The 14,486-nt window shown below is 36.7% G+C and overlaps 1 protein-coding gene across 2 annotated transcripts in view; it reads left to right on the plus strand.

The window, feature by feature from the left end:
- lama5 (laminin, alpha 5) overlaps window positions 1-14,486 on the plus strand; it is a 114,641-nt gene that overhangs the window by 34,331 nt on the left and 65,824 nt on the right. For both annotated transcript variants that reach the window (XM_067372383.1, XM_067372384.1), the window contains exons 3-7: window positions 3,353-3,470; window positions 6,004-6,122; window positions 6,252-6,422; window positions 6,535-6,632; window positions 12,523-12,638. In XM_067372383.1, coding sequence (XP_067228484.1) covers window positions 3,353-3,470; window positions 6,004-6,122; window positions 6,252-6,422; window positions 6,535-6,632; window positions 12,523-12,638 — 622 coding nt within the window. The remainder of the gene's footprint in view (window positions 1-3,352; window positions 3,471-6,003; window positions 6,123-6,251; window positions 6,423-6,534; window positions 6,633-12,522; window positions 12,639-14,486) is intronic.

The following is a 14,486-nucleotide window of genomic DNA, read 5'->3' on the forward strand; positions in this document are numbered from 1 at the left end:
ATAGCAAGAACTAACAACCACTCAGAGCACCATGGAAGCATGTTGCATCTCATCATGGTAAATGTGAAATGCAGACACACAAAGTCTGAAGTTCAGGTTCATTCACACCCCTGTGACCAGCTGTCCGTCTGGCAGATGGAAGAAAGAGCATCTGATCCTCATTTCAAAGAGCCCACCTTTCCACCTCGCTACTCCCTTCAGATATTTCCACAGATGTGTTTTTGTTCTGCGTATCTGTGAAGAGGCTTGCGTTGACAAAAGCCCCTGATGTGGCTGAAGTGCTTCTTTGTAGGAGAGGGGCTTTGGGGTTGCGTTGCTTTGCATTGAGGGGTTGTGGAAGTTAGTATAGATGGTGGGGGATGGTTTTGTGTGTGTGTGTTGTAGGGGATACTGTGTTGTCAGAGCTGAGGGGCTCAGAGAGGAAGTAGATACATGTTTAAACATTAAGCCTTTGGCTTTCCTAAGGAAGACACATTTCCAGTAAGATTAGATGAAGAATGGCTGATATTTATAATACGATGCCTCATTATGGATTACTCTTATAGTTTAATCCCATGGTTTCACTGGAAAAGCTTCAGCCTAGTCCCAGAATAATGCATGTTTGAGCTGTTTTAACTGAAAGCAACTTGCACTGATATATCTTATAAATATGTCACAGTCCCATCGTTTTGTCTCAAGATACATAACAGCAATGTTTTTTTTTTTCTAAGGTACGCTTATAAAAGCTACTTAAATACCCTAATTGAACTAATGCCTAATCCTGGCTTAATCTAAGATCTGTTTGTGAAATTTGTATTAAACTTACACTGTAGTTTAATAACAGATCAACCGTTCCCGTGAGAATGCGGCATGGTGTTTTAAGAGTGGTAGAGATAGCGAAGAGAGCACAAATGAATGTCAGGTGGTTATCGCACAAGACTAAAATGGACCAAGGAGATTAGAGTTGATCAGTTGAGTTTTGGCTTCCATCAGAAATGTGTTATCTAACTGTTAAAAGACATTTATATACTTTAATTTTAGTTTTGCTATATTATTGATTTTTTTCGAACACCTTTAATCTGTCAGTGTGGTAAAACCAACAAGCACAAAATAACTTTGCTGTTATGAGCTAACCATAAAACAGGACTATATGGCCAGATCAGTATGTAAAAAATAAATAATCAATTTAACTTCATTTTTTATGTTATACAAGATTCAACTAGGCAAGACTTCTAAAAAAAAAAGAGTTAAAATGACTTACAGCCAATTGACCCTTCGCCGGGGGTTTGATTGACAGGTGATCTAACCAATCATAACGCAGAGTCTGCCATTTTGTCCGACAAAGCAGTCAGGGGAGTTAGCAGACTCGTCGGTGGACTTAACTTAAAAAATGGTGTGTACTGATATCTTCGGCAGTTGAAACAAAATTCCTTATGATGTTCATTCATGTTTATTTGATGCTATAAACCAGTGGTTCTCAAACTTTTTAGCGAGGAGTACCCCCTGAAGGGATTCCCATCCTTCTTCGGTCCCCCTTCTCTTCCACTTCGAGTGCAGTCACACCTTTACCATTAAGGGACAATATTTGCCCCCTAAATTGATTTTCCAGTGCATATTTTTACGTTTATGAATAACTTTATAAAATAAATAATGTTTTAAATAAAAAATGTTTAATAGAGAAATATGCAATGATGGTAAAACGAAGTGATACATTTAAATATTAAACTAAAACTGCCAGTAGGTGGCAGCAAGTCACTGTTTTTATAAGTGAGTCATCGATTTTTATGAGTGAGTCATCGAGTCATTCATTCAGTAGCGAAGCAAGTGGCTGTGAATGAATCATTGAATCATTGACTCACGATTCGTTCAAAGCCGCATTCGTGTGTTGTAGTTCTGCTGTGGTTTTCGTTTGAATTTTTTTTTCGTTGGTAAATACTGACAGTACTGTGTTTAAAATTTACGTTTTGTATAATAATGCACGTTTGCAGTCGTGGATATTTGGGTACAATTGCATTCTTCCTCGTTATCAACATTAAATACAAGAACTCACACAAGGTATATTTTTGAATCCAAGAAAGTTTGAGTCTTAAATTTATATAAATCCACTATCTGTGTCTATATTTGTTCTTCATGCAAGTGCTAAATCCCCACTTTCACAAAGGTGCAAGAACGGCAGTAATGTAGCGCGATGTAAGGCAGCAGATTCAGCACGCAATCTATCATATGTATGCTGCTTGTGTGGATGCAGTCATTTGAGACTGCAAATGATGAGGTAATTTGATTAAACGTAATGGATTTACGGCATTTTGCCAGTTAGAAATACATGCTTGGTTTTAATATTATTTTAAGGTAAGGTAGAGTTAAATTAACTACTCAGAATTTTGTTTGCGTACCCCCTTTTGGCACCTCATGTACCCCAGTTTGAGAAACATTGCTATAAACGAACTAGTATAGAGATGATCGGTTCATGAGCCGCTTGATCTGAGGCACTACGGAGATCTGTCACGACACATTAAAGAGCCACAATACGGTATTTATTGTTTGAATTTCTTAAATTACACAATTTGAAATTTGAGACTTTGTTTCATATCAAAAGTAACCTGCTCTGTCTTGTCTGTCGGTGCGTTGCCAGTGTCCTCTTTGCTGCGCGATGTATTTTTCACTGCGTGAGAACATGATGTGTGATGGCTTGTCTGACATAGCAACAGTAACTAGAGGGGGCGGGTCTTTGCGCGCGGTCAATTTGATTATACTTCCAAATGTAATATTTGGTATAAACTTACAGACTGTATTAATCTCAAGTTCTCAACATTAATTTAGCATTACATCATTTAATAGTCATGATGTCATTACTTCCACCTTTCTTTCTCTCTCTCTGGGGCAGAATGTCTGTGTGTTGATGGAGTGAGTTTAGGGAAAACAGTCCAGTTATGTCCATGCCTTTGATTAAGTCATTGTGGGAGAACATCTGTGAACCTCAAAGTCAATCTATCAGTCATGTAAAAATGACATTACTAGACATTATATGAACTCACAGCCATAACTGCCTTAATTATATAGGGCCTCTCCCAACAGAAAGCCTGGGAGACAGGACTGATATGTGAAAAGGAAGTTTAAGATGGCGGAGATGTCATCGGCTCCATTGGATGCATGTATAACCAAGGTTAAGGTTAAACTAAAGTATTGTGCAGTGTAGGGTCGATTCATTGTCTTTAAGGTGGGTAGGTTGTCACCAATATGGGTTTTTTATTGGCCATTCTTGATATACTGATGACCGATATACAATAAGGCATATATAAATGATACAGTTTAATGCAAATAAGACATTTTTCATATTGTGAACTTATATTGAAATTCTTTTTATTCTTCCCAGCTTTTCCACGTTGCATACGTGCTCATCAAGTTTGCCAACTCGCCCCGGCCGGACCTGTGGGTTCTGGAGCGCTCCATTGACTTTGGGAAAACATACCAGCCATGGAAGTTCTTCGCCTGTGAGTAACTGAAATTAGCTTCTTATCACTGTCAAGCTTTATCCAGCTTCATGAACATTGTGTGGCCTTCCATAATTGAGAGGAATGCATTATGGGAATGAAAGTGTGGGAAAGTGAGAAAGGTCAGGTTTTGGACACTTCTTTCTGTTCTCTGGCTCTGTGGTTTGCAAACACCAATATTGTGTTGTTTTGTTTGTCACTGAAGGCCGTCTGTAGTGTAGGTGTAGGCCACAAGTCTGGCAACGGTAACTACACGCCTTGGTTGGCATTTGGAGGTTTGACATTATCAACAGAATGAAATGTAATTTTCAGTTTTTTGCTAAACTCACAATCCATCAGCCCACAACTGCCTCCATGACTTCGTACTAAACAAAGACAGAACGCTGGAGAAAGATGGAGAAAAGAGAACATTTTGAGACCGATTGCTGTGTGTCGAATACTTTGAGTAGCATATTTTATATACTTTAATATTCAGTATAGAGTCAGCTTTGCATTCAGAAGAACAAGAGCATGATAATAATTGTTTATTTTGTTAGGAAAAAATGGCCATATGACTTAATATGAAGTGCTATATTATGAGTAATAACCAGATTGAAATATAATATTGGTGTAACAAAACAAAAAAAAAAGCTGATGATGATTAGAGACTAACAAACAACTATACATTGAGACCATTTTAACCAGTACTTCTTCAGTAGTTCAGATTTAAGAATGTTACAAATAATGTTGTGAATAATTGATTATATATAACTAATTATATTATCTTTAAATGAATTTACTAATTTATATTAAAGGTGCCCTAGAATTAAACATGTAATTTATCTTGGCATAGCTGAATAACAAGAGTTCAGTTCATGGAAATGACATACAGTGAGTCTCAAACTCCATTGTTTCCTCCTTCTTATATAAATCTCATTTGTTTAAAACACCTCCGAAGAACAGGCGAATCTCAACATAACAATGTTACGTAACAGTCGGGATCATTAATATATACAAGACTGTCATTATTTTCATTTTTTAAACACTTGCAGTCTCTATAATTCATAAACACAACTTCATTCTTTATAAATCTCTCCAACAGTGTGTAATGTTAGCTTTAGCCATGGAGCACTATCAAACTCATTCAGAATCAAATGTAAACATCCAAATAAATATTATACTTACACGATTAGACATGCTGCATGACGAACACTTTGTAAAGAACAATTTTGAGGGTTATATTAGTTGTGTGAACTTTGTTTATGCTGTTCAAGGCAAGCGCAAGCTCCGTGGGTGGTGAGTGTGAGAATTTAAAGGGGCCACACCCTGAATCGGCGCATAGTTAATGATGCCCCAAAATAGGCAGTTAAAAAAATTAATTTAAAAAAATCTATGGGGTATTTTGAGCTGAAACTTCACAGACACATTCAGAAGACACCTTAGACTTATATTACATCTTGTGAAAAGACGTTCTACAGCACCTTTAATTTTAATTATATTTATACTTAAATATTTATATTATTATATTATACTTTTCATGCTATATTATACTTGTTTATACTTATTAATTAATATTAGTTTGAAGTAAATTTATATTATGTTTTGATATTGAAATAATTATTTTCTTTAGATAACAAGTTAAAATATTTTTTATCAATATTTTTTATGTTACTGTTTAAGTATTAGTGTCATAATATTAAATGGGTGGTTGATTATGATTTCACTTTTTTAACTTTAGTTAGTGTGTAATGTTGCTGTTTGATCATAAACAACATCTGCAAAGTTACGACACTCAAAGTTCAATGCAAAGGGAGATATTTTATTTAACAGAAATCACTGTTTAAGGACTACAACAAACGGCTGGTAGGGACTACAACAAGCTTCTTCCCCGGTTGGTGACATCACTAACCCTAAAATTTACATAAACAACAGCCGACGGAAGAGTTGTTGTGTAGTTGTCATGCCGTCATTTTACGCCAGACTGTTTCACAAACGAGGGTCAATTCAACACAAAAGATGAACATGACGGCACATGCTAGTGGATGAGTTGAATCAACTCCACAGCAACTACATCAATTTATCCACTAACCATTCAGAAACGTCTAAAAGTTGTAACTTCTTCCTGAGTCTCTCCATCAGTGTCGACTCCGGTTTGAACAATGTAAGGCTGAACACTTTCCTCGTTTTGTCTGCGTGAGATTCTCCAGCTTTGTTGTTGTTGAGCTGTTAAAGCTCCGCCCTCTTCTGGAGCAGCAGCTCATTTGCATTTAAAGGGACACACAAAAACGGCGTGTTTTTGCTCACACCCAAATAGGGGCAAATTTGACAAGCTATAATAAATGATCTGTGGGGGATTTTGAGCTGAAACTTCACACACACATTCTAGAGACTCCAGAGATTTACATTACATCTTGTGAACGGAGCATAATAGGCCCACTTTAACAAAAACAATAATTGTCAGTTTTGATTTCATGGTGACTTTAAATAGATTGTCCTGACCAGTGTTCTTACGCTTTCTCAACTGATTTATTCACTGTCATTGTTTTCGCTCCAGCTTCTAAAAGAGACTGTATCGAGCGGTTTGGCCAGAGGTCTATCGAGCGGATCAACCATGATGACGATATCATCTGCACAACAGAGTACTCAAGGATTGTCCCTTTGGAGAATGGAGAGGTAAGGACACAGACAAACTTTATCCCAACACTGGGATACTTATATACTTTCAGTACTTTTATAAACACTTTAAGTATCATTGTGAAGTCTGACTTTTGCCACTGATAAATCATTCTCACACACATTCAGATTGTGGTGTCTCTGGTGAACGGACGACCGGGCGCCATGAACTTCTCCTACTCTCCTGTTCTGAGGGAGTTCACCAAGGCCACCAACATCCGCCTGCGCTTCCTCCGCACCAACACACTGCTGGGTCACCTGATGGGCAAAGCCCTGAGAGACCCCACGGTCACACGAAGAGTAAGATAGACCCCTCTATATCGCTTTGAATGGGCAGCAATTACAAAGATAGCTTTGTTACAAAATCATAAATTATTCAAACTATATCATATTCTCTGCATTTATTCTTCAGTATTACTACAGTATTAAAGACATCAGTATTGGAGGAAGATGTGTGTGTAATGGTCACGCCGAGGCCTGTAATGCTCAAGACCCCAATGACCCGTACAAGTAAGTGACCTTTAAGAATATTTTAATTTGTGTTATTTATAGGATTTAAATGTCACAAGTCAGATTCAAACTTGGGTTGCGTACAAAACTGTTTTCAACATGAATAATAATAAGAAATGTTTTTTTGAGCACCAAATCAGCATATTAGAATGTTTTCTGAAGGATCATGTGACTCATGTGCTGAAAATTCAGCTTTGATCCTAGGAATAAATATACTTTAAAATATATGAAAATACAAAACAATAAAAAGTGTAATAGTATTTCATAATATTACTGATTTACCGTATTTGATCAAATAAATGCAGTCTTGGTGAGCATAAGAGACTGCTTTCAAAAAATCTTACCAACTTTTGAATTGTAGTGCAGTCAATCAGATTTATTTTGTCCTGTTTTTGCCAGCTCTATTGTGAATGTGTTTTCCTGCCTTATCCATTTATTCAAGGCTTGACATTAACACCCGTTAACCCGCCAAATGCAGGAGGATTTCAGCAGTGGCGTGTAACACAGTCACTCCAAATAGCCACCTTGGCATGTTGAATTTTATATAGAAAATATATAAATTTTTCAATTGTAGTCTTTTAAAAAGGCATCTGAAATAATAAAGTGCAATGTAGTGTTGTCAAAAATATAGATTTTTCGATACATATAGATACTGAAATATCTTAAACGCTTCCAATACTCATTTCCCGCAGAATAGATACATGATTCCAGCTGATGTTTCTCTTTCTCTCATCTCTCTGACACACAAACTCACTCACTCGTTTCATTTGTTCCAGATGAATATTGTTGGTGTTTCAGGGCAATTCAGTTTGGGATTGCACATAATTTTACTAATTCCCGCAGAATTTCTGCACGCATCCAAAGTATGTGCATATAAAGCCACTTCTCAGTACTAAATTCAGTTCCTTTTTGCTGCTTATTGCACTTAAACAGTCAAATACACACAAAATGATGTCAAAATGCCTGTCTTGATGAATATTCACGTAAACAAATTCAAGTAAACAAACAGTTGAGAAAGAAAGCAAATGTGTAACAGTATAATGGATCCGTGCATCAGGTCTTAAAGTGACAGCAGCCTAATATACCTGCTGCCAAATTATGAGATCATATTAAAAATATCTATATGGCAGTTTTTACCCATGGTATCGATGTCAAAATTGTAGCCAGTGAAAATGCCGAGTGGATAGTATCTTTGGAAAACCACTAGACACAGTGGTTGTTGAGCAAAATGTTCATGTCAAGCCCTGCATGGATTCCAATGATGTCATTTAAACAAAAAAAAGATACAATTATAATGTCACCAACATGCAAATGTTGTTGCAACACTGTTGCAAATATGCAAATTTTCCACTGATTTGTCCATACACCTTCATATTTTCATGTCTATGAGCCGGGGGCCATTTCTTTTTATAAGTGTGCCATAGAAGGAGGCTTAAATCATACTCGTTCATAATCTGTTCTTTCCTGTGCCTGGAGGGGATAAATTTGCAGTGCACCTGCACTGCAGACCACTAGCACAGGCACATACATGCTGCCCCGACGCTTCGCTCAGAGAAGCCTTCACTTGCCTGATTAAAACTTTCTGCACATATTTTTACCTCAGAATATTATTTATCTTCAAGCACAATGCTTTAGGTCTATTATGCAATCCAGAGTTTTAGAAAACAACCACAGGGCCACTAAAATCACAGAACACCAATGCTGGATCTGCTTTTTTTTTGTTTAGGATATGCAGGTGTTTTTAGATAGAAGACTCAAAGTCAGAGCAGCTCGTCTCCTCTAAGGCTCGTGTCTCGGGACAGTGAGTGATGGTGGCTGGGGAGGGACATTCTTCAGTTCTGAGGCCCTGTAGGCGTCTGGATTTACTAGCTTGTCAGAAGATCTCTCTGGTCTTAACCTGCTAATTGACCAATGCTTTGAAAAGGATCAGTTCAGCATTGGCTGACTTTCAGTGGGATAAATGTCTAGGAAGGGTTTCATTCACTCAGGTCATTGTAGAAATTTTTGTAGAACGTTGAACGTTGCTACTTTAATCGTGTTCCAAGATGACGTCAGAAGTTAAAAAGTAATGAAATCGCACAAACATTTAAGCAAAATCCTCAAAAATCTGTGTTGTATATGGTCCTTTAGTGTAGAAGACCGTTGGACATTAAGCAGATCACGCTGTTTATCCGACAAAGGTTTGTGTAATATTTGAGGAATCTTGAGAGATTTTCCTGGCTCTTTGTATGTCGCAATCGAGACATATCCGCCGGTCATACATTTTGTCCCTGCTGATAAACTGTCTGCTATTGTATGCATTCATTCCACAGGTTCCTGCAGCGTTCAGTGCAGTCAAACAGGAATATGAACCACCTGGAAGGTGTCATATATATCAGATTGAAAAAAAGACAAAAAAAAAAAAAACACTCTCCTGTGTAGGGATTATCAAAACCCCAGAGGGTTAATTCAGATCATAGCAACAAGAAACATATGCCAACATTGCGTTTGGAGAGGAGGCAGAGTTTCCATAACCTTCATGGATCTCTGTTAAATCTGCTGTTCTTTGTGATTTCCTCTTCATAGGAGTTTTGTTTTGTTTTTGCTTTTGATTTTTTGGTGCATATGTAACTGATATTGCTGAGATTTGCTGATATACATGCGATGTGGAAGTAGGAAACCAGATGTTTTCCTCTGAAACTGCCACACCTGTATATTTCAATATGCACCACACATCTTTTCTAGGTGTGGATGATTTAAATGTCTTTCTGTGGTGATGTTTGATTATAGAAAGGGCAGAGTTAAAGAGCTGCTCATTAGTGGTTTGAAATTGAATACTTGCCTACAGCATACTACTGATTTTTAAAAAAAATAGTATGTGAAACGGTACACATTGTGCAATGGTCAACATAGAGCTTTTAATGTGAATAGCAACGTTTGCATTCAGTCAGAAAGACAAAAAAGTATCATGCTACATTGTCAATCTCATACTTAAAATCAGATTTAGTTATTATCTCAGACTTAAAAACAATTGCATTTTGTGTAAAAATAAATAAATACATAATTTTTAAAGGGATAGTTCCCCCAAAAATAAAAATTCTGTCATCATTTTCACTTTTGAAAATTGTGGGTGTATTTTTTCTTGAGTCAAGACAATCAATGTTACTTACTGTTTTTCACCATGCTAGCAATGGATGTTCAATTTGAGTGAAATGCATTATGGGATACAGTAGACTATACACTGTTGTATAATGCATATTTTTGGCAAATTTACTAGATCATTTGAGTAACGTATAAAGAAAAGTCACATACTTTGTCCAGTATACACATGTGCACTACTGTTCAAAAACTTGGGGTCAGTACGATTTATTTATTTAAATTAATACATTTATTTAGCAAGGATGCATTGAATTGATCAATTTAAGTGCTTGTCTTTTAAACTTTCTATTCATCAAAAATATGAAGCAGCACAACTGTTTTCAACATTGATAATAATAATAAATGTTTGTTAAGCATCAAATCATCGCATTAGAATGATTTCTGAAGGATCATGTGACACTGAAGACTGGAGTAATGATGCTAAAAATTCAAATTTGATCACAGGAATAAATTACTTTTTAACATACAGTACATTAAAATAGAAAAGTTATTTTACATTGTAATAATATTTCATATAAGATTAAGATTAATAAGATTATTGTATTTTTTTTTGATCAAATAAATGCAGCCCCGGTGAGCACAAGACAATCTTACCGAACCCAAACTTTTCAATGAAAGTGTGTGTTCATATGCAGAAATAGTATTATGGTAGAATGTTATTCTGAATGAATACAGACAGTTAGTGAAGGGTGGAGGGTTTTGATTGACAGAGCTAAATGAGGATGACCCATGCAGAGAATGAAGGTCACAGGTCAATCGCTAAAGCGTGCTCCATCTATAAGCTTCCCAGATCCACCTGTTTGCCCCACAGGTATAAGGAGTTAAACAGATGTCAGTGTGCAGTTGATTCATGGGGAAATTTGGGTAGAGAGGTAACTTCTTCCATGCTGTAAGCTGCACCCGAAGCGTTAGACATTCAGGCATGTGTATTAAAGTCTCGGAGGGGATCTGGGGGGCAGCTGAGGGTTAATAGACTCTGGATGGGGTGGGTTAGTATGGTTGGCTGTAGCTCATTTGAAGTAAGGCTCTGGAACACTTGCTCTGACTGTGGGTGGATGCTAATGAAAGATTAAACTGCTGCTCAAGCTGAACCTTCCAAACAGATTCAGGGAAAATAAAGTGCACACTTAAGTGTGCATCTGTCCATATGTGAGCACTCGGGAGCACTCAGAGGAATGAAACTGAAAAGTCTGAGTGTTGTATGTGCATGTGTGTCGAATCCCAATCTGCCTACTTATATACTATGTGCTAAAAGTATGTACTGTTTTTGTGAAGAGTGTGTAGCAGAAGAGTAGGCAAGCTTTGGTCGCTATGTTTTAACATACTTATTTAAACATACTTTGATTTGGGACACTATAATTCTAATTCTGAGTACTATTTAGGATGCATAGTAAGGATGGATAGTTTGCGAATGCAAAGTGTGATAAATTTTCAAGACTTTTGATGGATGTTACAGTCCATTAGACTCTGTAGACTAGAGTTTTCAAGACAAATGTTGTGTGATAAAACTTTTAATTTGAATGAATGACTATGAATGAGTCTGGTTAGACTGACACGAATATTCACGGACCATCAATGTGACAATTTTTTTTACTGGGGTGTTCTAAGGTGTTATACTTTTTTTGTTACTGTTTGAAGGTCATTATTAATGTTTACCATATAAATAATGTATGAATAGGTGTGTAGCAGTTCCTTACTGTCCGCTGTGTAGCTTTATAATGATACGTGTGTAAATGCAGCCACCCGTGAGCAAAACTCTGAGTCTCAGTTAATTCGATCAGCTTTTCAGATGTCGGAGGAAAATTAAGCGAGCGTGAAGAATTTAACCCTTTCAGACTCTCTCGCTTTCCCTCTGTCTCCCTAATTCACTCTTTTTTATGTATGCAGCAAGGTCAGTGAGAAGTTTAGACACTTGAATAAAAACACTGTAAGCTCTTATGTGGCTCATTGGATGCCCATCGACACAAAGTGCTTTTAGTATTTGCATAAACTGGCCCCTCAAGATTGAGATAGAATGAGAACAAGAGAGATTCTTCAATCTCAATAACCTTCAAACATGGCAGTGAGGATTTCTATAAAAAATCATTATGAAATTCTATGTCACAATGACATAACTCACACTATATATAATATATATAATATATATATATTTATTTACGTATATAATCTTAATGTTATTACTATATGTTAATTGTTTGTAATAAATTTAAATGTCTGTATTTTGAATCAGGACATATTATGGTGCAAAATTAACAGTAAAATTACTGAAAAATAACACAAATGTAATATTTATGTGAAGAAAGAAGCATATATATTATATATATTATATATATATATATATATATATATATATATATATATATATATATATATATATATAATATATATAATATATATGCTTCTTTCTTCACATAAATATTACATTTGTGTTATTTTTCAGTAATTTTACTGTTAATTTTGCACCATAATATGTCCTGATTCAAAATACAGACATTTAAATTTATTACAAACAATTAACATATAGTAATAACATTAAGATTATATACGTAAATAAATAATCTCTAAAATTATAGCATCTTTTTTTACTTATAATTTTATATGTTATTATCGCAAAGCACCTAAAGGACAAGTAAGAAATCAGTTTTTCATGAAAATGACTCAAAATCTTATGGATGATAGAACAATGGATGAAACAGCTTTTGTTGTTTTAAGTTTTAAGGGATAACCTGTCTTTTATGTCTATGTACCCCAGGCTTCAGTGTGACTGCCAGCACAACACTTGCGGCCCGTCATGTGATCGCTGTTGCCCCGGCTTCAACCAGTTTCCATGGAAACCAGCCACGACTTACAGTGCCAATGAATGTGAACGTGAGTTCTCCTCTCCCTGTGTCCAGCGAGACAACAAAACAAAGATTTAGTACCTGCCGGCGCCTCCTTGACACATTGTTCACAAAACATGATTTCTTTTTTTGCTCTTCTTTATGTATAAATGGACATGACATCTAAAGTATGAGTGTGACTTTTCAGGAATGTCCAAAGCTTAATATCTTCACTCAGTGAATCGAATGATTTCTGACTGGTTTTGTGATTGATTTCTCTTTCTTCACTCATTCAAGTTTCTCTTCCTACATGCTACATGCATTTTTAACAAATGTAAAAGACTATAGAGGCTTTCGCACCAGGTAGGAATGAGCCACCAGGGCGGTTCCCGGGAACTCAATGTTCCCCTAGAGCCATTTTCCTGGTTGCGTTCGCACCGCCAGTAGGAACTCTGAAGTGACAAAAGCCGTGCTTGTTGTTGTGACGTTTCGAGTGCGTTCGGCCAGTTAACATAAACTTACATCACTGCTAGTTCCTATTGTGCTGGGTTAGACGGTACTCTGAAGTAGGAGCTAATTTAATGTAGCCTGGTAATACCAGACTCTGCTACTTCACTTTGCTTCGTAGACAGAGTCTGGAATGGCATAATAGAGAAGTGCTTTCTCTCTCGCTAGGGGGCGCTTGTCTGGAGTTTAAAATCATTGGTTATCCGTAAGCCAATCAGATACGTGTAGTTATGACGTATGTTATGCGCCTGTACAGCCGCATCGAAGCACAGACATCATGCATCGAACTCAAATCTATGATTGAACTTCCACTGTAAACCTGTTGTAAACACATGATAAAACAAATGTTTATCAAACACTCTTCTTGTTCTGGCTTCAGTTTGAAAAAGAGTTGAATGTTCTCCATAACAGAGCGAATTGCATCCCGTGTCTCGTTTCCCATTTCCGCGGCCGTTTCGGTTTTCGATTTCTCTAACCTACAATGTAAAACTCGGCGCTTAGCATCTACGTCACGGCTCTCAGCCCGCCCTCTGTTCGTTGATTGGCCCGGCTGTTTCCAGACCGGTGGCAAACAGAAAGCTCTGACGCTGTATCAGACTGAGTACAGAAGCGAAATGAAATTGAGCGGAAGTAGGAAGTCTGACGTAGTCAGGCTAAATTTAATGGCGTTTCTTTCACCAATAGTTCTAGGAACTATAAAAAAAATTTTCCTCTGGTGCGAAAGCCCCTTTTGTGACCATCAGCATGACCATACTCCACAATTTTGTGGTGTTATATTTTTTTTCCTGAAGTCCTAGTAAACTGTTATCAACTCTATTGGCAAATGAATGAAGAAAAACCTTTTGCAAAAGGACAGATTAAACAATTTAAAATTGGCTTTCAAAAATGATTAATTATTTTGTTATTTTCCTACATTTTAAACATATGTCTGTATTTCGTCAATATATTCATTTATTAGTTTATTTAACTATGTTTTAAGACACAATTTAGTGTTGATTTTTCTATTGTTAAAAAGTGATTTCTTACACATTTTTGTTTGAATTATTTGATAATTTACGCCTCTCCTAGATGGCCACCTGATACCTGAAATGTGCATACGCATTAGCCTTTTTAGATCAAGGATCAGTTTTGTTATGAGAGGATTTTTAAAGGTTCGCTTTAGGATCAGTGTAGTCTCTGCTTTAGTAAGACATCAGAGACAGTGTGAATAAGAGCGGCTGGCAGTCTATGTGAACAGCCCCAGCCTGCTGTGAGCTCATACACACGCTAATCCAGTCTGGCTTCTCTCACACACTGTAAAAATAGTCCCACAATGCTTTTAAGAGGATCTCAGTCTCACTCTTTGGGTGTCTATCTGTGTATTGGGAGCCGTTTCAGTCTGGAAAACGTT

Source organism: Chanodichthys erythropterus, chromosome 20 (assembly GCF_024489055.1).
Source record: "Chanodichthys erythropterus isolate Z2021 chromosome 20, ASM2448905v1, whole genome shotgun sequence".
In the NCBI taxonomy this organism is placed as follows: Eukaryota; Metazoa; Chordata; class Actinopteri; order Cypriniformes; family Xenocyprididae; genus Chanodichthys; species Chanodichthys erythropterus.